The sequence below is a fragment of the Triturus cristatus genome, chromosome 5_2, assembly GCF_964204655.1.
Source record: "Triturus cristatus chromosome 5_2, aTriCri1.1, whole genome shotgun sequence".
Classification (NCBI taxonomy): domain Eukaryota; kingdom Metazoa; phylum Chordata; class Amphibia; order Caudata; family Salamandridae; genus Triturus; species Triturus cristatus.
Window position 1 is genome coordinate 470,303,423 of NC_140588.1, and position 22,421 is coordinate 470,325,843.

The window sequence follows — 22,421 nt, forward strand, 5'->3', positions numbered from 1 at the left end:
TTTGTCCTGGTTATGTATGTTACTGCGAGAAGCACCTGGGCAGAAGCCATTCCTCTAAGTGAAACATCATTCTGATTATTGCTGACACTGGTGCTCATTAAAATACATAAGTGAGACACAGCCTTCCTGGAGGCTCTGAAAGCTATTTCATGTTCCTGGAAGGGGAATACAAATGAATGAGGACTGCATAACTCCATTTGAAAAAATCAGTGTTCCTACAACCGAAATGTCAACCTTTTGGTCTGCAATAGCATGTGCTCATTTATGGGCTTTTTAGGGAGATGAGAGAATTAAATACCCCTGGGCAATGATGACAGGTGGTTAGGCAGTATCAAAGGAGATCTCAAGCTCATTACCCTAAGTTATTGTAACACAAATTCCAAATATTCAGGTTTCTTGTTTCCAGGCCAGCCTAGTTTTCAGAAAAACGTAATTGCTGAATCTGAAAGATGAGGTGAAAAACACAGTCATTAATTTGGTTTTGACTGATCCTTCCTTGGCTGTGCAAAACTGAAAGAGAAAGTTTCGTATTAAGATATTTCAGTCTTCACAATCTTGGGTCTGCCAGGAAACGTGCGCTTTGTCCTAACCCAAGGAGAGATCGCATAATATGTGTCTCCCTAAAATTTAACATTGTTTCTGTTAGTGAGTGTCAGCTATTTTCGCTAGGGCCCTACCAGTGAACCAAATGAAAACATGTATCCTTTCCTCCACTGTCATATGTCTCTTGCGCTCTCTCTTTCCTCTCTCTTTCCTGAAGCCTCCAGCCCGTCCCCACCTGGGTGTGATTACCCAGGGAAGCTGGAGAAAGTGGCAGGGGAGCCAGGAGCCTTAAAACCGGCCTCCAGTGGCTCCAGCCCACTGGGGAAATGCCCTGTGGAAAAAACGGACAGTGCAGGCCTGAATTTCACTCCTATAGTTGGTATTTAGTAGCAAGTAGAGTTATTACGACCTGTAGGCATACTAATTATCGTTTGTTTCTAACTCCTATTTGAATGGCAAGTTCATATAACCTTAACAGACTTGAAGCTACCCTGCACTTTCTGTTTCTTAAAGATCGATCGATTTAAGGTTTCAGATGAGAAATGTTGGGCATATGTAATAATACACATAATTATCTGTACAACTAAGAGAAGTGATGCGCTCTGCAACGAATCCCAAACCCGCTTGCACAGACGTTTGTGTGTGAAGATGGAAAAAGGGGCCTTCGCTGAGATTATCTAAAAGGAGGCAAAGGCGTGTCCTGGCAGATAAACCCACCATGTCTAGTATAGGTTTTGAAGAGAACAAGATGAATTTCAGAGCTTACATGAGACTCATTTTCTATCACAGAGGAACCTTTTTCTTCTGTTAAAACTAAGTGATACACGTTTGACAGTTCCATGTCAATCCTCAGACATTCTTCAGTGTCTTGGCACAGGTGCTCATTGCCTGTGACTAGCCAAAAATAGAGGTAATCGATGGTAAAACATTCACCAACAAAGTCTGTTACTTTTGGATACATTGTAAAGGCGAAGCCAGGTGACAATTTCACAGGTGCAGACCGCACATCTATGCTGTTTACCAGCACAAGGATGTCCCTCTCGAGAAGAAGCCATTTTGCATTCTGTGGCTGCGAATCAATTCCAACTGCAAGATCGGTATGCTGCAGACAAAGCAGGCAGCGGGGGCACGGTGTGGAAAACGTTTGGGGATAATGTGCAGGGGAGTGTTGTGGAAATTTCCCAATGGTAGCCTTGGCAGAAGGGCGGGGGCAATGAGACGTGGGATGAGGTGAGGCGCACGTGTTGGGGCAGATGACGTGCTGGACAAGGCTACTGTGATGGGGGAATGCCTATATTGGCGGTGGTCTAACCACTTCCTACTCATACTTTTTTAATATTAATTTCAGATACATCCCCCTCTTATTATTAGTTTTTCATGATTTTTTACATTTTATTATTAATGACACTCTTTACTTGACTACGGGGGAGCTAAAGTATTGTAACTTGCAGATTTACTACTATAGACTGTATATTTTGGGGATTAATAGCAAAGTTAAAAAGTCAAAGAGTATTTGGCCTCAAAGGATCACATTAGCAATGCCCATACTGGCAGGAGGGACAATGGTGCAAAGTGTCTCATCAGTAATGATGTGTTGGTCAAATGTCCATACTGCAAGCATAACGAAGCTATAACTGTTCTATGGACCCCAATCGTACAAGTCTAGACCTCTATACATTGCGTGTGTGCAGCATCAAAGGAACGCAGAAATCCTTCTGAGACCTATAATCATCTTGTATCTGCACACCTTAACCAATGTCCAGACCAGTGAAAACCACAACACTGGAAACTGTCCAACATTATGCATTATAACTCTCACTATACATTTGCAAATGATAGAGGCATCACATTACATCCTCACATATTTCCCATTTTAACACAGAGTCATATTCTGATTCTAATGCAAAATCTCAGTTCAGCATAACTATCTTTTATTTCCATGTCATTTTAGCTGCTGCGCTATAAAAGAATACCGTAAATAAGCTTAAGCATGTCTTAACTTGGTCCTGTAGTGGTGTTGCCAGTTTTCTGACTTTCTGTTTCTTTAGTTTGATTGGATACCTACATGCTAATGAACACTTTAGGACTGGTGCGTCAAGTATTTTACTGGTATCTTGCCAGAAATCTATTGCAAGTGGCATACTTTGATTTCCAGTTTACTGTGCTTTTCTGGCATCCTAGTCAACATCTAGGGAAAAGACTTTGAAACAAAACAAAGACTTTTAAAGCGACCATGAGGCGGAAGATACATCATATCCTCGCACCCTTGAAATGTTTGATGGAGTAGGTGGGAAGAGAGACTCTTCCTCAACTTGATTTCAGACTTGTACAAGTCAACTTCCTTACTGGTCCACAAACAGAAGCCTGTCTGCTCAGGTTGCATGCTTCTGGAAGCTGAGGTGATCCAGCAACCAGATGATTGAAAAGAACTGGGCTTGTAGAAGCAGACCAGAAGAAGAGCATCTGAGTTAGGGTTTTTAAAATGCTCTTTCTGAATCTTGGAAAAGGCAAGCAATTCCATATTGAAATGGAGACTAATTTGAAATGCTAAAAGACTAACCTCTACTGAGTTTAACCCTCAGGAAGCCCCTTTAACTGCCGGGAGTTCTACACCTGAGCCAAACCATCTTTGAGCTTAAGGCACTGCAACCTTGCTTCGAGGGGCATACAGTCATAAATTGGCCCACTGGACCCTCCCCGCTTAAACCGGTTTGAACTAAGAATTATTAAAAATCAGACGGTAGACCATCCACAAACTCCTCCCTACTTTGAAGGCCACCCAAAGGTCAATTGTAAACATGGCCAATAGAGTCCCTTGAAGCCCTTCTAATATATGTTCCAACTTTGGGATAATGCTTGCATTGCCATGCTCACTAATCAGAATGCAAACAGAATAAAATCAGGCAGCCTGAATACGACTGCATAAACAGAAACAGGATGACACTAAGCCAGCCGATAAAGCTCTCCATCGGCTCCCATTTTATTGGTGAACAGGATGTATTGTGTCAAAGATCCAGGATAGGTTCAGGAACCTGCCCACCACTATGCTGTAACCAGGAATCTATGATCCCACTTGGCTCACTTGACCCAACAATGCACCTTTCAAAGACTAAAATATAGTGGAAGAGCATTGGGTATCCCAGGCCCAAAGGTTTAACAGCCTCAGCATTCAGCTTTGATTGGAAACCGGCTCCATTCAGTTCAGAAAATTCGTGAAAAAGAACACTTCACACACTTTGCCTGCACTTTAACTTTCATGTCTTCAGAATTTTCATGGTCTAACTTTCTACTTTTTTCAGGCTAAGTGACATGCTTTACAACATTTTAGATAATATAGAAATACATTACATTCTAAAATTTACCTATTGTGTGGACTATATTGAAGTTGACTGTTTAATGCAAAAACGTGTTTGCCTTATACCATTTTCTTGTCTTTTTCACCACCACGTGTAAACATCCCTACGCCCTGGGAATCCACCAGGCACCTGCATGTCACCTTCGATCAATATAAAAACTTCTCTGCCCCTCAGGGTGCGATTTGCACCGCATAACCACCCCGACATTATATAAATGACATCCCATGAGACTGTAAGTAATTATTAACATTAATAGTAATACATCTTTTATTCACGTGAACAGGTCAAAACGTTGCAGCAGCTGTCTAATATGGAGTTGTAAACGGTCTCCTGTAGTTGTTTATTTATTGTCCTTTAGCCTGTTTCCCATAAAAGAACAACGGGCCTCAAAGTTCTTCATGCTAAAAAGAAAATGTTGCAGCCCATTCTTAAAAAGTGCCAGCAAATCAATGCATAAAAAGCCCTTTGGAAGGGAAGTCGATAACACTTTACCTTACCAGACACAGGCGTGTGACTGCTGCGTAATTGGACGACGAATGCCAAGTAACCATGGAGTAATGACATGTTCTTGCATAATGCTTGAAGTGGCCATGTAGTTTCAGTAACAATTACATTGCACGCTGAATGGAGCCGGAGCTAAGGCTGTGCTTTGAAAAGAAAGAAATTGCTAGATAGCCACCTAGTGATTGCACGGTACTTAGCATGTCAAACATTAGTGTGTAATTACCCAATAATTACCTGGCTGTGTGTGCCCGATGGTCTAGTGATAGCAGAGATTACCACATTTCACATGGCGAGCAACTAAATTGTGTGCTTGAAAAACACTTATTAGTCTGGCTGGTGGCGGACAGCATTGTGCAAACATGTCCCTGCGTTAGGGTTTTATAACAATCTGTATTTGTAAGAAGACAGCAATAACTAAGAACTGCTCTGTACAGTCTGCTGGTGAAAATGAAATTCAACGAGAATATTGGTAAGTAGCTTCTGTGTAGATTCCTGCTGCTACTATTTCAGGTCGAAAGGGCTCTTTGTCCTCTGCATCACCAGTGCACATCAAAGACGCACTGTTGTACTGTTTGCCCTGAATGAAAGGCACTGTGCAGCAGAGGGCATGTCGGATCTACGAGGGACTCATGTACTCCAGAAAAGAGTTCTCAAAGTGTGGCTTATCTCAAAGTGTGGCTAGCCAAACCCTTGTGGCCCTCATCACACAAAGTAAGAGCAACAGTGTGTTCTGAGAGATCTGCTCTAAAACAAAGATTCTTCCACTGTTGGAATTCACAGACATGCCCACACTGTTCTGAAAGGCTGCGCCAGACAGAGAAATGTAGAAAATAGTGTCAAAGTGCTTTGTTAGACAAAAAGGATGCCAATGTTCACTGCTATCTCTTTTCAGGTGCCGGTCGGACCCTACACACCATACTGTACGATGCACAAAACATTTGGAGTGGAACGATTCGGTTGCAATAGAAAATCATTCTCCTCCTTGAAAATAGATGTATGCTACATCAAACTCTTCAAATAAATACATTAAAACCTAAATAAGTAAATAATCTCACTGTAGTCTAGTGGGGTAAAAATACACTAAGCAAAGACAACCTCAACTTCACTGACATAAGACAATCAACAGATGAACTTGTGAAATGCTGGAATGCAATGCCTTTCGATGTGTTATTCCAAACTCCTTCTCGCCCCTAATCCCTTTTCATAAACGCAAGGCATCTTCACCAGTGTTAAGGTTATGACTACAGCAAAAACACTAACAGAAGATCCTGGGAAATGCACACCTTCACCAGAAACCCAGGACGCTGAGGAGTATTCCTCTGATATTGAGAAGCTCACTCATCCCTTCATCATGAAGTAGAAATCTTTCTTATGTACCCCTCTATTAAATGCACACAAAAGGTATCTGCAGGAAAACTAGTATACAGGGTGCATTTAGAGCACCTAGACACACTTGGATAACTATGAACAAGGAAAGTAAAGCTAGCAAAAACATTAATGCAGACGATTCGAGCCCAAACACTAGCAGAGAGGCTATAAAAGTATCCTTATGAGTTCCATAATATCAGAGAGTTTGAGACTGTAGGTTTCTGACTCTATCATTTCAGGGTACCCTAACATTACTTGTTGATTTGACGCTTCCACCTTCCCTTGCGCCCAGTGACACTCCTCCACCATCAGAAGACATCAACCTGTCACACCGGCTGGTGTTTAGCTGTGGGTATGAAACATTTAATTCGTATGGCTTTTCCAATTGCCCCACTTTCCATTCAGGAAATGTAGGCATTAGAACCTCTAGGCTTGTGAAGGCTTCTACGTCACTAACTATGCCAAAGAAAGAGGCTAAAATGAAAACAGGAACTAGTAACCCTTGAGTGGATTCTTGCTGAATATGGATACTTTTTTATCACTGTGGGATTTATTTTGAAAACTGCATCTATAATGTTATTTGAATCTGACTTAAATGCCCAAATCTAGTAATAATTGTACAGAATTAAGGAAACCAAACAAAAGAATAATGCAAAGATGATAATACATACTGGCAATGAGAACCCAGAAGCGACAATGATTATAGCAAAAGTACAAAACACTTTTTATTATACATCAAAAATGTGCAAAAACAATGTAATCCTTCTTGCACACCACCACACTATTTTTATGCAATCTGTGTAACACTAATTATTATCTATATATTATTGTTCACAAATCTTTATATGTTTGTATATTTTTGAGTGTATGATTGAAAGTGTGCATGATGGATACGTTAGCCCTTGCAAGAATGATTACATTGTTTTTACACATTTTTGATGTATAATAAAAACTGTTTTGTACTTTTGCTATAATCATTGTCACTTCTGGGCTCTCATTGACAGTATGTATTATCATCTTTGCATTATTCTTTTGTTTGGTTTCCTTAATTCTGCACAATTATTGTGAATTCCCTACATTAAGGAACCATATCCTCGCAGTAGGGGGCCCTTCTCTTTACATCCAAATCTAGTTATAAACAGTTGCTTCGAGCACTGTCAAACATACTTAGATACATATACCCGGATCTATATGATCAAGTTGGTAAAGGGTCGATTGATAAACATACAGCTCGGTTTAGATCCTCAAAAGGTGTGCAGCAGCGGTGCCTTCTTGCCCCCTGCACTCCCAAGTATTTGTTCAGATATAGAATGTCTTGCTATATCTCCTTATTAAATCCTAATGGTACCTCTAAGCTTGCTAATACACGCAAACAAGCACTTCTAATGCAGCGGGACAGCGTACAGAGGCAGCACTGCCCCATTTGATGTCACCGTGCGATGGCGCCTCTTTGCTCGTGGAACAGTGGGTACAGTTGCTAACAGACATATCACCCCTATCACGCTTCGATTATGCAGATATATTAACTTGCACAAAAAATATACTGCAGAGGTTTTTAAATGTAATATAGAATACATGTCAGAAAAGGACCCCTTTGAAAACATTAGCAAATTAATAGATCAGATATCAAAGTATTGGTTAGTAGTTCTGTTAATTTGGAGCTCTGGAGATAAGAACCTTAAATACATAGGCTAGAACTGAGTCATTGTTTAACATGAAAAGATCATATTAGCAAATCCCTCCTGAAGATGGCATTGTCTACTAGTGATAGCATTGGGCATGCATGCTCTAGCCTTTGCTGCTGTTAATAATGCTAATTTAATTCACCTAGATTTCTGTGCTAGAAGAGTATGGCAATATTTACAGGCACAGGCAAGAGCAGTGGGGAGGTGGGGCGGGACAGAGTGTGGGGGGAGTCAACAGACAACGGGATATGTAAAATTAATTAAAATAAAACCACTTAACTTGCGCTCGCGGCATCACCGCCTCAGCAATGCAGTGAGCGCAAGGTTAGTTGTTTTATTTAATTTTTTATTTAATTTTACCTATCCTGTCATCTGTCGATTTCCCCCCACCCCGTCCCGCCTCACCCCTCTTACTCGTGCCGGCCACGCCTGAATATTTTAAATTAGGGGAATTGCAAAGTGAGGAGAAGAGGTTATGTTGATTCCGTACTGGGTGTCTCTACAGCCACAACAACCTATATAGGGCACCAAGAAGTAGGACAGGTTACTTGGCCGAGGACATCCAAGTTGCTCCTTTGTCACACTGAATGTCTGTGTGGTTAATTGTTCATGCGGCTCTGACCCATTTAATTAGATGAGATATTGTAAATGAGCATTACTTGAACTCGATGCTGTGGTCAAAGTACGTCAAAAAGAAACCAAGGCATTGTCATGAAATTGGCAGTAAATAAAACAGCTATGCAGCAAAGTTATTATCATTACCGGCAGTCAGAGTATGACTGTAAAAATGGAGAAACATCTGGTTTTCACTGGTCATTTCCACATCCTCACTACAGCATCAAAGGATTACAAAGGCATGTGTGATTTACTGGGTTAATACATGACCTTCTAGAAATTACTACAAACGAGTAAATACCCCACCACATTATCCCTGGAGTTTTAATTACACCCTAACCTCTTCAAAAACGTGCTAATTTCTGTATTAAAGAATGTGCTTCTGACCACATGAACTGATCAAAGCGGATGAATTAATGAAACTGATTATATAGACCAACCCACCAATTAATGTATATATTGAATGCTCTCTTACTGTAGTGGAAATTCCATATTCATGATCACTTAATACACAAAAAAGAATCAATCTGTTTGCTCTTCATTCTCACTCTATTAATTAAGTGGACCACCCCATGACTATTTAATTAATGATTTAATAGCCATTGAAAGAAATCCGTTTTTCACTTTAACCCCTTCGCCTCGGCAGGAATTCCGCCGCGGCGCTGGGGGGGGTTTGGGGGCAGCGCGGTGGCGCTGTGCTCGTGACGGAACCGCTCCGTCACGAGCCACGGTTGAGCTGTGCTCATGACGGAGTGGTTCCGTCACGTCTCCGCCCACTGTGCTAATCGCCCACACAGGTGGGGAATTAGCGCCGCATGGGCGGAGCGGCGGCCAACGGCCGCAGCATGACGGAACCACTCCGTCATGAGCACAGCGCAACCGTGGCTCATGAGGGAGTGGTTCCGTCATGAGCGGGGAAGGGGTTAAGCTCCTTCTTTGAAGTAGTGCGCACACAATATAATGTAAATACAATGTGCGTCACTAAAAACAGTAAACATACGTATTTATGCACTTTACTTAACAATCATCCACTATCCTGTCATGGTGGCTTTCATGGCAAATGGGGGAAACCAAAAAGTGGCAGATGAAATATGTGAATTATTGTTTGCTACTGGGCTGCATCAATTCCATGTGTTTTTCTCTCCTTGTGGCACTACAGACAGGGACCAATCATATGCAGATCAGTATTGACCAAGACCCAATTGGGACAATTTAGTTTGAATTCACCCAAAATTAAAATTATTTAATGGGCGATCCCTACATGTACAAGGCTTACAGTTATGGATTTTAGTTCCACAGCACATATGCTATAAAGTGTACTTCGTGAAACAGAGCAAGGACTTTAAAATCCCCTTTTGTGGTCTGGGCTGCTTTTGGTCATAACAGCAGTGCTCTGAAGTGGCTTACATGATTTTTTCCAATGTATAAATCTTCTAAATAAATAACTATCATCAGATCTACTGTCACTCTCTAACCACTGTCCTAAAACCTGTGGGTCGTATTAACATGTTTTTGAAATAGCCCCCAGGCAATGTTAGCATAAGCACTATACATAAAAAGAAATTCATACTATGTCAACATTGGTTACTAGAGTCATGGGTGGTATTGGGGGCTGTATGTGTGTTTTGTGAGACAGACTTTAGCCAGGATCAGCATTGTGCCGATTAAGGTCAATCAAGTGCCTTTCTGTAGCAACACAATTCATCACAGGGTACGTCCCTGCATCATCACTTTGTGTCTTCTCAGTCAAAATTGAAATATACAAATGATCACTTTGTGAATAATAGAATAATAGAAACACCTCTGAATCAATTACGAATTGAAGTTGTCATTAAAGCCACCTTTGGAGTCAGGCTCTCACACCTCACTGCACATGATGAAAAATGAAGTTTCCTTTATAAAATATGATCCACCAGGCACAGTCTGGATGATCCAGCACCGCAGAGGATCTCTACTTTGAGGGCATAAGGGTGTGACATTACATTGTACGGTTTCATATGCTATTTCATTCATTTGTTTTGAGGGACAGTGTTTTCTTTTACAAAGGAAGAGAGTTCCTCTGATAGAGAATTGCTTTACGTCTGCGTTTCTATGGAGCAGTGTCAGATAGTGAAAAACCCTTTGCCCAGGGCTTTTACAGAAGCAGGGATCAGAAGATTTCCATGGTAGCTGCACATTAATCCAGTGGCGTAACCAAAGTTGAGGGGCCCCCCTGCCATGTACATGGAGGGGCCCCCACTCCGGATCTAATCTGAGCTCTTGGGCCAGAGTACTGTGCTGTGGGGGCCCCCTGCAGCTCGGGGCCCCCCTGCAGCTCGGGGGGCCCCCTGCAGCTCGGGGCTCCACGGGGGCTGCGGGGGCCTGTGGTACGCCCCTGCATTAATCGAATTGTTTATATCTCGGAGTAGTACCAGGGTCATCAGTAATAGAACGGACATGCTTGAAGGCCCCTGTACAAATAAATACTACGTAAATTATAACTATGTACTCATGGCAAACACCCCTTTGCCATGAATTGTTGCAGAATGTCAGACTGAAGAAAAAAGTCATCCCACACAAGAGGTAGTGCATGTCCCCACTTTAATTTGAGGCCTTATGCATACCTTGGTCTGGACTGAATGGCCCTTTTAGATCTTCAGCCTTATGTAAACCTTTTGAATTTTGCTTGGTGCATGGGTCAGGATTAGACTGAATTTTGGTTTATTTGTGGACATGAGATTCTTATTAGACAAGCCTAAAAACGGTTTAATCGACAGAAAAAGGATTCTCCAAAGAACTTAACTTTTGATATTCATAAGACACTTCAAGATTAATATTTCGAATCTCACAACAAAACATGAAGCCATTCATTGTCTTTGAGGGTTTCATTAGAGTACTGCATAATCATGGTTCAACCCTCATCAATGGGGGAAATATGATTCTTGCTGTTCTACTCAAAACGTCACTTGCAACTTTAAGAGCAGGGCTTTACTTTGCAGATGACTGAGGCCTGGAAGAGGATTCCACCTCTTGCATAGATTTCTAATTTTTTGCGAATTCATATAAATCCAAGAAGGGGATTTGGAAATCAGCAAGTTCATAGATTTATGTGCACACTCGAATTGGTGCCCTAGTTGTGTTCCTACCGTTTCTCCACAATGCAGTTATTTTGTATGTTTATAGTTAGCGGATTTACAAAAATTATAGATTCAAGCATGCACTCTATTTGGTGCTCCAGTTGTTGTCCTACGGATTGTCCACCGTGTAGTCAATTGGCAGGACTGGGCTTCAGGTGCAGTTACATGTATATTTTTTTACTCTTTATTTTGTCCACTTGGAACACATCTTTAGCTTTGGAGTCTGCCAATTTATTTCGATTTCACTAAAATAGTTATGCAATATAATTATGTGGCGGGCCTTCAGCTAGCTCTCTTCATTCACTAATCTGCTGTTGTGTCATTCATATTTTTCTTAGGCCAACTACAGCAAACATCATGGGGCAATCGGTCAGTTCACAACAGACCTTGGCTAACTGTCGGACTTGGCTCTTTCTAGAGGTTCATCCCCAAACTTTTTGCCTTCACTCACCTGATTTCTGAACTCGTTTTTGCTGGCTTTAGAACTCTGCGCACTTTACCACTGCTAACCAGTGCTAAAGTGTTTGTTCTCTCTCCTTATAACATGGTTGAATTAGCTTACACCTAGTTGGCATATTTATTGCACTTAGAAGTCTCTATTAAAGTGAAGTGTTACTACATGTGCCCAGGGCCTGTAAATTAAAGGCTACTAGTGGGTGTGCACTTATTGTGCCACCCACTTAAGTAGCCCTTTCAACATGTTTCAGGTTTGCCATTTCAGCCTGTGTGTGCAGTATTAAAACTGTCATGTCCACCTGGCAAAAAATTCCTTCTGTCAGGCCCAAACGTTCCTTTTACACATATAAGTCCCCCTAGAGTAGCTCCTAACCAGCCCACAGGGCAGGGTGCAGTGTATTAAAAAAGTTGGACATGTACTGTTAAGCTTTACATTTCCTAGTAGTGAAAAACTCTTATAGTAGTTTTTTACTTTTGCAAGGCCTACCTCCCCCATAGGATAACATTGGAGTTACTTTATTACACTGAATAAGCTGTACCTTACAACTGGAGAAAGGTAGACACGTCGAGCTTGATGTCTACAGAAAAGCTCTCTTTAGTGGTAAAGCCAGATTTGTAATCACAATTCTGAAAATGTCACTTTAAGAAAAACATTTTTTTGTCCCAGCAGCCTGTTCCTGGGTCACACGACTTGGTGTAGCTGGCAGGTGACTTTTGTGTATTACTCTCAGACAGTGAGAGAAAGGGACATTAGGTTTTAGCAGCATAAGTCGCTCTGAGTAAGCAAGGGGGAGTAGCTGTCACCTACCACACCAGCACACCACAAGGGCACTGCCTGAGTTCTCTCACAAAGAATTTTCACTATTCTATTGTGACCCCAGACAAGTTGGGGCCAGGGCAGGGAGCAGGTGGATGCCTGACACCTCTGGGGGGGCGGTGAAAATATGGATATTTAGTCACCAGGGGGCACTGTTGCGATCCTAGCTTGCCCCTTGCAACCCCTAGCACTTCCTTTGTGACCGCTGGCCTCAGTGGCTGCAAAAGAACCAACAAGAATTGAGGCCCAGGCATTTGCATTCCTCTCTCTCTATACGAGCAGCTTCTGAAGGCAGCTGGGCACAGAGCATATTGAAACATTTAAATGTTTCAACTTGTCATAACAACTAAGTTGTTGCCTATAAACACCTTTTGAGGCTTCCAGCCTCCACCAAGCATGAGTTTGCTTGGCCTGCAGGCTGTGGATTTTGGTGTGCTTAAAGACTGGCCTATCCGGATTCCCAGTGTTGCTGAACCCCAGCTTTCTTTCTGGTATGTGACCTGCACTTTTGCAGAAGTAACCATTTTGCAACGTCCCAGGAATCACAGCAGGGCAGTCCCAATAAGTGGTTTAATTTTACTTTTGGTTAAATTGTTCCATATTTGCAAACCAATGTGTTATGAAGTTCCTCCTACAGCAATACATATCTGCCAAGCAGGGCCGGACTGGGAACCCAAATGCAGCCCTGGCAAATGTTGTCAGACCAGTCCCCTTACGGTGAATAGCGAGCGATCCTGACCACTACAAGGGAGTTTTGGGGGTTTCTCCCCAAAAAAACTTAGGAACTAATGGCAAAAATGATACATTCTACAGCAAATTTTTCAGTATTTATTCAATTGTATTAGCTTTTAAAACATAGTAAGTGATACCTTACATTACACCAGGATACAACAATCTATTTATGGGCTCTTTGATAATTCCCTCACTATCACCCTCCAACAGTGCATCTCATCTCTCCATAGGTCCTCTCCAGTGGCGCTCGCGGAGGTAACGCCGTGGGGCGTTACCTCTGTGAGCCGCCACTGGTCCTCTCTCACAAGTATTTCATTTGTTTTATAACGCATTTCACACCACTGTGGGGTGTTGGAGAACTTTACATCATGTACACACATACAGAGACAATGAATCATATGAGTGTAAATCAGTGTATAGAAAATGTTACATAACACAAAGGGGACTACAAGGGGTAGGATTCACATGCCATCAATACCGGTGTGCATTTTTTAAGAGTGGTTGGTCGTCCAGAAGCACAAACTCAGGATTCAGAATGTAACACAGGAGTTAGGGTTGGCTTTACTAATAAGAATTCATTTCTACACACACACAATCTTTTTAGCAACAATAGAATAATGAAAACCTGGGAATAAACATCAATTTCTAACTTACCTTATCCTCCACACAATGACACGTTTAGGGCACTCTCCAAATGCACTGTTTTAAAAAAATTTTTGGATCGAAATCGATATGTCCATTCAGGGCAAGAAATGCATTTGTAATGTTTGTGAGGTTGTTCAAAAGACACATGTATGTGGTGCTTCTAGCATTTCCAGTGATCACACTGTGGACCTTGAAATACCCATTTTTTCACCACCTTTACTATATTTACATCAAACAATTTGCCAACAGCAAAGAGGAAGATTTCCGACTGTTGTATGTGTATTTCATGGATGAAAAATTATATAAATCCGAAATCTGTGAATGAAGATTTGAGATTACCATCATAAATTAATTTGTTTCTGACCCCATATAACACCTGTAGTTAGAAACTGTTTTATGACACCGTACTGTAATCTTTCCAATGTCTTTCAAACATAGATAGGGTTGAAGAAAACTTTTGCTTTGAAGAAGTCATTGCTTTTTTAAGAGCGCGTGCCAATCACTCATCAAGATTTGTACCTGCAAGGAAGTATGCTCTCATTGCTCTGGCCTGCACAGCTCGTGGGCTGTGACCAGACCTTCCAGTTGGAGGAAGAAGAACGAATTCATGGCATTCCCGGCCCTGCATGGTTATGTTTATTTATAATCCCGAAGGCATTTATAAGTGCAAACACTTTGAATGAGAGGCCGCATTTTTATAATGCTCGCTCCTCATTAAGATTTCATCATCCCGCTCTCGGTAGAAAGCCTCTTCCCCCACTTTGTTGTGCATGCTTTTCCTCGGTGCTGTTTCTGCATTATTTTAATCTTCAGTCTCCCTACTTTACATGCACTCTCACATTTTAAACAAGCTAAATTTGTGCATTTGCGTGCCCTTTCCATCCATGATTTATGAGTGACAGGTTCCTCAGTGTAACCTAATGGTAGGAGAGAGACATTATTTTAAACATTAAAGTGAAAACCATTTACAACTCTAGTACAGACCGACAAGAGGGTCATGTGGGCATTAAGTATTAAAACACACAGGAGGGTGGGCAAGGCAGCTCCTCCAACAGGTGTTGGTATGTAACAAAGCTCATTTAATCAAGGAATAGTCGATTTTTTACTAAAGGAAGCTACAAAATGAATTAATATATTGTGCATGATGTATGCAGCACAAACTGGTCGAATTTGGCAGTGGGGATATTGACATGTGCGATTCAGTACCTGTCAGTGTGCGGAAGTAGATGTGTCAAGCCATTGTAAGCATTTTTGAAGTTTATGCGCTATGCAATTACATCATGCTCCATGTGCACAGAGAAAGTTTTAGTTATTTTGAATACCATTTTTCTATCGCACAAACTGGACGGAGCGCATCACATGAGGCCGATTTACAGGTTACAATGGAAGGACTACATAAAATACAACGACAATATTGGTGGAATAAATTAGGTGGGATAGACGCCCTACATAGGTGCATAATTTAACTGGTTCGTGTGGTGTTAACTCAATATTACACACAAGATTAAATGCGTCAGGATTAGAGCTTTGGCAGTAGGCTGCCTGTAAAGCGATAGCCAGCATAAGAAACATCAGAAAGATAATGTGGCTGCACACAGACGTGTGTGCATAGTTTGAGTTGATGCGAGTTTTTCTGAGATCCACATCTGTGTCAAATGCTTTATGAAGTCTCATGTAGGTTACTGGCCCTTTCGGCAATGCAGGTTTTTTGTGACCTCTGCATAACAAGGGAGGTGCCCACATTTCAAATTCCCTCTCGCTCACACATTCTTTAACTTTTCACTGCTGCTGTTGTGCCTTTCAGCTTCTTCTTCTTCTTTTTGGCCGCCACCACTGTCCACTTATTCCCTCTCACTTTGTATCACCTGGTCCATTCTACAGCATTGGCCCACCCCCTCTGGCCATAGCTGTTCCCTTACCTGCTCCCTCCCATCACCGTCGTAGTCACTGCCCAACCCCCTGAAAAAGGCTCTTTCCTCTCCTTCATGGTCACTAGGTTTTCCACTGCCTTTCACTTTGTGTCTTCCTAGCTTACCATCAATTTCACTCTTCCCACTTCTATCGAGGGCCTGTTCATCTTTTGAACCCGTGCTAGCCCCGCATCTGCCTGTCTGCCTCTGTATTGCATTTATGATTGAGCTGGCAGGCAAATGCCTATTCCTGCAGGCATTATGAAGTATCCACAAGATTGGGGTTGGCAAAACCAGAAATCAGTTTTTATTAATCCTCTTGGTTATGATTCAAAGATTGTCATTGACTTCCTTAACATGTATAACAAAAGTGTTGATACCATAACAGCGACATACGAAAGATGCTTTTGTAGTATGGCTAATTTAAAGGAAGTTGCTCAGCTGTACATCTTCACTACGTGTGCATCAATACAAGTGGGCGCGTGAAGCCTTTCCTAGTGCGTGAATCCTCTGAACACATCAGTTGAATGGCGTCAGTAAAAGTACAGGATACAGGGCACCATCTCCCTGTAAACCTGTGTGTTAGGGCTTACCTTGTAGATTCTGCAATGGCAAGGTCATAATGCCTCCTGCTGCAGCTGCCGCCACCAGCCCTTGGATGTTGCTGAGGTTGGCAGTAGGCAGAGTTAGCACAAGTCCTTGTTGGCCACCCAGCTGTCCAGCCATGTTGAAAGGTATGAGGATTGGTTGGTTCAGGGCTGGAGTGCCACCTGGCATCACCCCAGCAACTGCAGAGGCCAACTGTTGTGCTGTCAGTAATGACTGAAAAGGAAGGAATGATAATCATTCTCTTGAAATAATAAGACATTAAAAGTTCTTTATATTTATAAACAATATTTCTTTAGAGATTATTCATGCTTGCAAGAAATATATGTATAAAAAAATATAACTTAACGTGTATTTGAAACGCACACGTTCACCCAGAAGGGTATCTTGGGACTGAATAACAGATGTTAATTGTTACTCAACAGTACTCATTTTATCAACCTCTGAAGGACAAATGGATCCGTCTGGATTTGAACCTGTGACCATGAGGTCGAATACAGGCCCCTACAGTGGGCGCATTAGTCCACTAAGCCACCAGAACTGGTTTTAAATATCTATCTATCTATCTATCTATCTATCTATCTATCTATCTATCTATCTATCTATCTATCTATCTATCTATCTATCTATCTATCTATCTATCTGCACATCTTGCTACCCACAGAGCATTCAAGTCATGAATCACTGCAGATCCAGAGCAGCTCCAAAATACATACATTTCTGAAACAGTGTGTAAACAGAACTAACCCAGCTTGCTTTCCTATAGTATGGAATCTAGATACACCACCGTCAGACTCGGTTATTCCTGGCAGTGCTCTGAAGTGACTGAAAGGTGACATATGAAACTGTACAAACACCGCCAACAAAGAAGAGCAAGTGGAAGGATGGAGCACTACTGTCAAGAACTAGAAGTCCTTCCATGGAATAGCTAGACACAAGAGGCTGTTGTAATTATCCAGTAGCAATACATATCCTCAAAACTATTTATTACAATTAGAAGACTGCGCTCCCGTTTTCAAAATAAAGACGTCCTTGCATCCTTCATATCCAGGCCATGGCTTATCTTTTCTCTTTCAATAAACAGATAAAAAAACACAATGACTTGCAGCACTAGTTATATTATTAAGGGGTTCAGTGGTGATGTATTATGTGCTTCTGCTGTGGTTTCATTGTTATTATTTGTGACGTGTGAGGTCGGGGGCGTTTCATGACAGTGTTATGCTTGCACAGTTGACCATCGACGATGAATTCCAGTCATTTTTTTAAAGTTCTGGATCCATCTAGTGTAACACACACTGTTTTAAGAATTGACTAAACAATAAAAACTTCCATTTAACAAAGATCTCTCATGGGATCATTTAGTTGTATTTGCTAAACATAGGTCTCTGCTCAAAGTACCCACTGGGCACACTAGCCGCAGGGTTTGGCCTTTGCCGTTTTGCAAAACCTTGCACCCAGTTTCCTGGGATCTTGGTGAACAGCATCACCTCCTGCTCCCAGTCCCTGCCCCCATGCTCGAAAGCCTGCATGACATAGCCTGTGACATCCAGAGATGGGCTGTGGGTGCAGGGATCAGAGTGTAGCTTACGTCACACCATGTGCCCAGTTCCCTTCACCTAAATTCCCAGAGCATGGCCAACGTTTCTGAGTATTCCATCACATCCTTCACTAACATTGCAGATGCCATGCTTTCAGAACCTATCACCTCCATCGGGCTCTGGCATAAAAGGCCAGTGCTCTTCACTCAATGCTCAGTCCCCAGTACCACGGGGTACATTCTTTTCTTACCCAGTACCTGTAGAGTAGAGTATTGATTTTGACTGCATCCAGAAAATACTGGCCACATGCCTTGACATTTGAACATGCATTTTTGCAACAAACACTCAGCCCCCATGGGATACCTGGAACTAAACCTGTCCTTTGCGCACGCCCTGTGTTTGTTGTGCTCATCCCAGATACTCAAGTGCTTGGCATGAGGTGACCTCTGGCTGTCTCCCCCAATCCAGTCAGGGTAGGCTTTAGAGCAGTGCGGCCGCACTGGACGCTGACCTGGAGGGATGGGCACTGACCTCGGGGGGTGGGGGGGGGGGGGGGGTGGCTGTGTATAGCAATAGGAGAGCAGAGTACCACCCTGTGTATACTTTATACTGCTGTAACTGCTAAAATCAGCTTTGGGATACAATCAGTGATACAGGCGAGTTCATGGTTGAATGCTGAAAGCACGGCAAGATGCTTACACTCACCTTACCTCATGTCAGAGGAGGATAATGATAGGTGCTTGTTACAAACGCCGAGCACCTGAGGCCTACATTTCTATAGACTCCTGAAGCCCTGAAGAAATTTCATTAGAAAGAAACTTTTCGGCTACAAACAAATTATTGTTTGTGAGCTTTAATCAATTTCAAGTACTGATGAATTATGAATAAAAATGTGGTCTTATTCATACATCGCAACGTACCTTCTTGCATTTGTTCATAGCGAAAAAAAAGGACTTGCTCACATTGGATTCTTGTTTTTCTTCATCAATAATTCTGATTGTTTTGATCAATAAATATTGAGTGCTTAGTTTATTGTTTAAATTGAGTTACAGCATAACTTCGGTTGTCAGTGTGTGAGGGACTGTGGTGGATGATCCCTGATGCATTCGGGCACCACCAAGGACCTTTTTAATTCGTTCCTACTGGTATTGACAACAGTGATGTGTGCTTTTTGTGCTAACACCTCCGTTACCATTTGTAAATTATTTGTTACGTCTAAGGTTATGTTTAAAGCTATAGGATGAAGAGCTGCATGAATACACCTCAATTCAAAATGACATTCAAAGAAACATATTTCATATTGTAGATAGACTTTTGGCAAAATTCTCAGCTAAATATAGCATTTTTGTCGGCCCTTCATGTGCTCCAAGAACTTGTTTATCACAACCATGCCCGAGTATTTGACATCAGTGCAAAGATATACTGCAATATCACAAAATTGCATCAGCTCCGACCAGGCAATCATATTCCAAGTTCATATGATGCATTCCTGTGTGTGAATCCAGAACTAAGGTAAACATTAAGTTGAACTCGATACCCCTGCTTGAGCAAGTGTTATTTTTACAACTATCTCAAAAGTTACTGACCAGATTTACATCTTGAATGGAAAGGCACACAGAAGATGCTGAACTTTAAATGACCGACGAATTTATTGTTTTTTTCCCAGCCATTGTTTTTGTTACTAATTCATTAAGCGTTGGTGTAGCCAATAGTTCTGGATTTAATGTACTAATTTATGCAAACTGCATTAATGAATGGCCGCCTTCTTGAGTTTCCAAAGTAAAGCCAGATGTATTCATTTTGCCCTCTGGGGAGACGACAGTGTTATTCCAGTAAGGGGAACCATCTCCAGGGTAAAGTGAAAGAAGTCCTGAGATGGGCAATAAAGAGTGTCCTGTGAGCAGTGTATGATGTACTGGAAGGAGGCAGTAGATATTCAGCAGCAGAATACAGTCAGTGTCTCTAAAACTATTCTGTGGTTAAGATTGTCTTTGAGGCAGTGAATGGTTCCTTGAAAGAACTGGGCCATGGATGGTGTCATTGGACATTGCATGGTGTCAATGAAAGGGGCTATATTCAGTATTCTGGAACTGTATGCAGTCAATGTCTCCTGCAGTGCACATGCGACACTTTTTGGTGTTCTACAACAAGTGCAGTAGACGGTGTCTTAGAAGGAAAAAAAAAGGTACTGCATTCTGTATACAAAGCATTTATGAAATAAAGAATGTATTATGTGAAGTTGCAGTGTGGTTTGAAATGCAAAACAGTCCCTCATGCATTGGAATGCAAGCACTCCATTGGTGGCAGAGTGATACCCCACGCAGCAAACTGCATGAGGTGAGAGAGGAATGTTCCTTTAGGCAGAGCCACAGCCCACTTAATGTATATTCAAAGAATTGGTAGCAATAGCTCGTGCAGGCAGCTGCGCTGTCAAGCCAGACCAAGAAAATAACTTAGGTGAGTTAACATAAGAAATCACAATATGGTACTGAGCCTTTCACAAAGCTTTATGATACTTTCAAGAATCAGCCAAAAGTTAATTTTTTGCTTTTTAAAATGTTTTGTCTGCATCGGTCAAAAAGCACCACGGGGATTAGCAAAGCAAAAAAAAAAAGTCCTATGGGCTAAGCGATCTACACATAACTATAGGGGCACTCGTGCTGTCACTGTAACATGTGCATTCATGTTAACTGCATCAAAATAAGCATGACATATAAAAGTGCATGATGGCATTGGGCATTATGGTTCAACAAAGGCATCTCATTTTCCCCTCTGCATTAACCAATGAATTCCTATCTATTGCGCCGCTAAATCCTACTCTGTAATATCTATGTGCTTACCACATTATCAGAAATAGGAACCCTGTATGTATGGTTATGTTTATTTAATTAAATAAAAAACATTTATTTTTTCAATTTTTAATGACTGGTCTCTTTTGATAACCTGGAAGAGTAGAAACGGGTCCAAAACTTTTTTAATCAAATCAAAATTCAAATCTGAATTTAGACGTTTAAGACTTCCAATTGTACATGACTATTCCCTGAATACTTCCACTTTATTCCTATATGACGTGTTTTGGGGTCAACTTCTGAAGGCGTGTAAGAACAAGCAAGAGAGCACTACAGGAGTACTGCTTTATGTACTCCAAAATGCCATTGTGAATAGGCCCCATCAAAGCTAATTTGCAATTGTTTGACTTTCAACTGCTCTTCAGGCCCATCCAAGACTTGGAAATTGCAATTTTTCATATTAGGAAAGCATAAACGCCTACACTCCCTGTGGCTGCTAAATCCTTTCAAATCTGTTATAATGCTAGAAAGGTGCAGCAACAGTGTAGATCAAGGTGCTGAAGGACTTTTTTTTTTTACTTTCTATTGTCAGAATAACAAATAATTGAAGATGTTTATCTATTAAAATAAAATAGTGTTTATAACTCCTAGTTGAAAGGGAATTCACAGTTATGCACAGCTATTTTACCACCCCACCCCCCTTGGTCTCATTCAGAATTATGGAGGTTTCAGCGCTGTCTGTGATTCCTTTCACTATTTATATGAATCTACTTAAGCCCACTTTACCCCAGTCTGGAATAAGTTTTAAGCATATGCTGATGTAAGCAACCAGCGTCTTCAAATCACATGAACCATCATCTACAGACATCAGCTACATGAGTTTAAGTGGAAACAAAAACTTCAGGCTGCTTTTTCAACTTAACGCAGCCTGTGGAAAGTCACGTTATTGAAACCAGCTGCAATGGCCATTACTACCTAACTTTTTAAAGGAAATTCAGCCATTCCTCACAAATAACTATCTTGGGACCTTGTGACTATATCTAGAGGCAAGACTACAGATACACTACAGTCAAAGATTCAATTTCATAGTCTTCAAAAATATGTTAAAAGACTACACCAAATGGGAATCCAGGAGCCAGAATGAAAATCGAAATCATTATGAGTGGCCACTTCCAGTAGCGGTCCGTGGAGGGTGTTCCGTGGGACGGTGAGGCGGGGCGGGGAAATATAAACACCGGAATATGGATGAACGGAGTTAAGTACCCATTTAAATAAATAAAATGAATTTCGTTGCGCGCGCTGCATCGCATTTTGCGATGCAGCGCGCGCAAAGGAATTCGTTTTATTTATTTAAATGTGTACTTACCTCCGTTCATCCATATTCCGGTGTTTAAATTTCCCCGCCCCGCATCACCGCTCCACGGAACTCCCTCCACGGACCGCTACTGGCCACTTCATTCCATTGGGACTGTAAGCCCCTTTGGAATTGCGAGATTCACAGTAAGTCCACAAATCTAGTGTCTTTCACCCAGAGACCCCGACTGGTTGCGGAAGATGACTACAAGGTAAAATGAACAGTAACCTGAGGAAATTGGACCAAAATGTCTGATTTCCCCAGTAATTCCTCATTTCTAAGGGAGCCCTCTGGATCCCACATGTAATACCCAGTAACCCCACCCCCACTCCGGAATTGCAGTTTCTCCAGGTTTCCATAACTTCAGTGGAGCAGAGTTACCGTGTG

At 41.7% G+C, this 22,421-nt stretch overlaps 1 protein-coding gene across 1 annotated transcript in view; it reads right to left on the reverse strand.

Annotated features, from left to right (window-relative positions):
- Positions 1-22,421, reverse strand: part of POU6F2 (POU class 6 homeobox 2) — an 884,429-nt gene that overhangs the window by 520,126 nt on the left and 341,882 nt on the right. Inside the window, exon 3 of the mRNA XM_085607439.1 lies at positions 16,341-16,569. Coding sequence (XP_085463565.1) covers positions 16,341-16,569 — 229 coding nt within the window. The remainder of the gene's footprint in view (positions 1-16,340; positions 16,570-22,421) is intronic.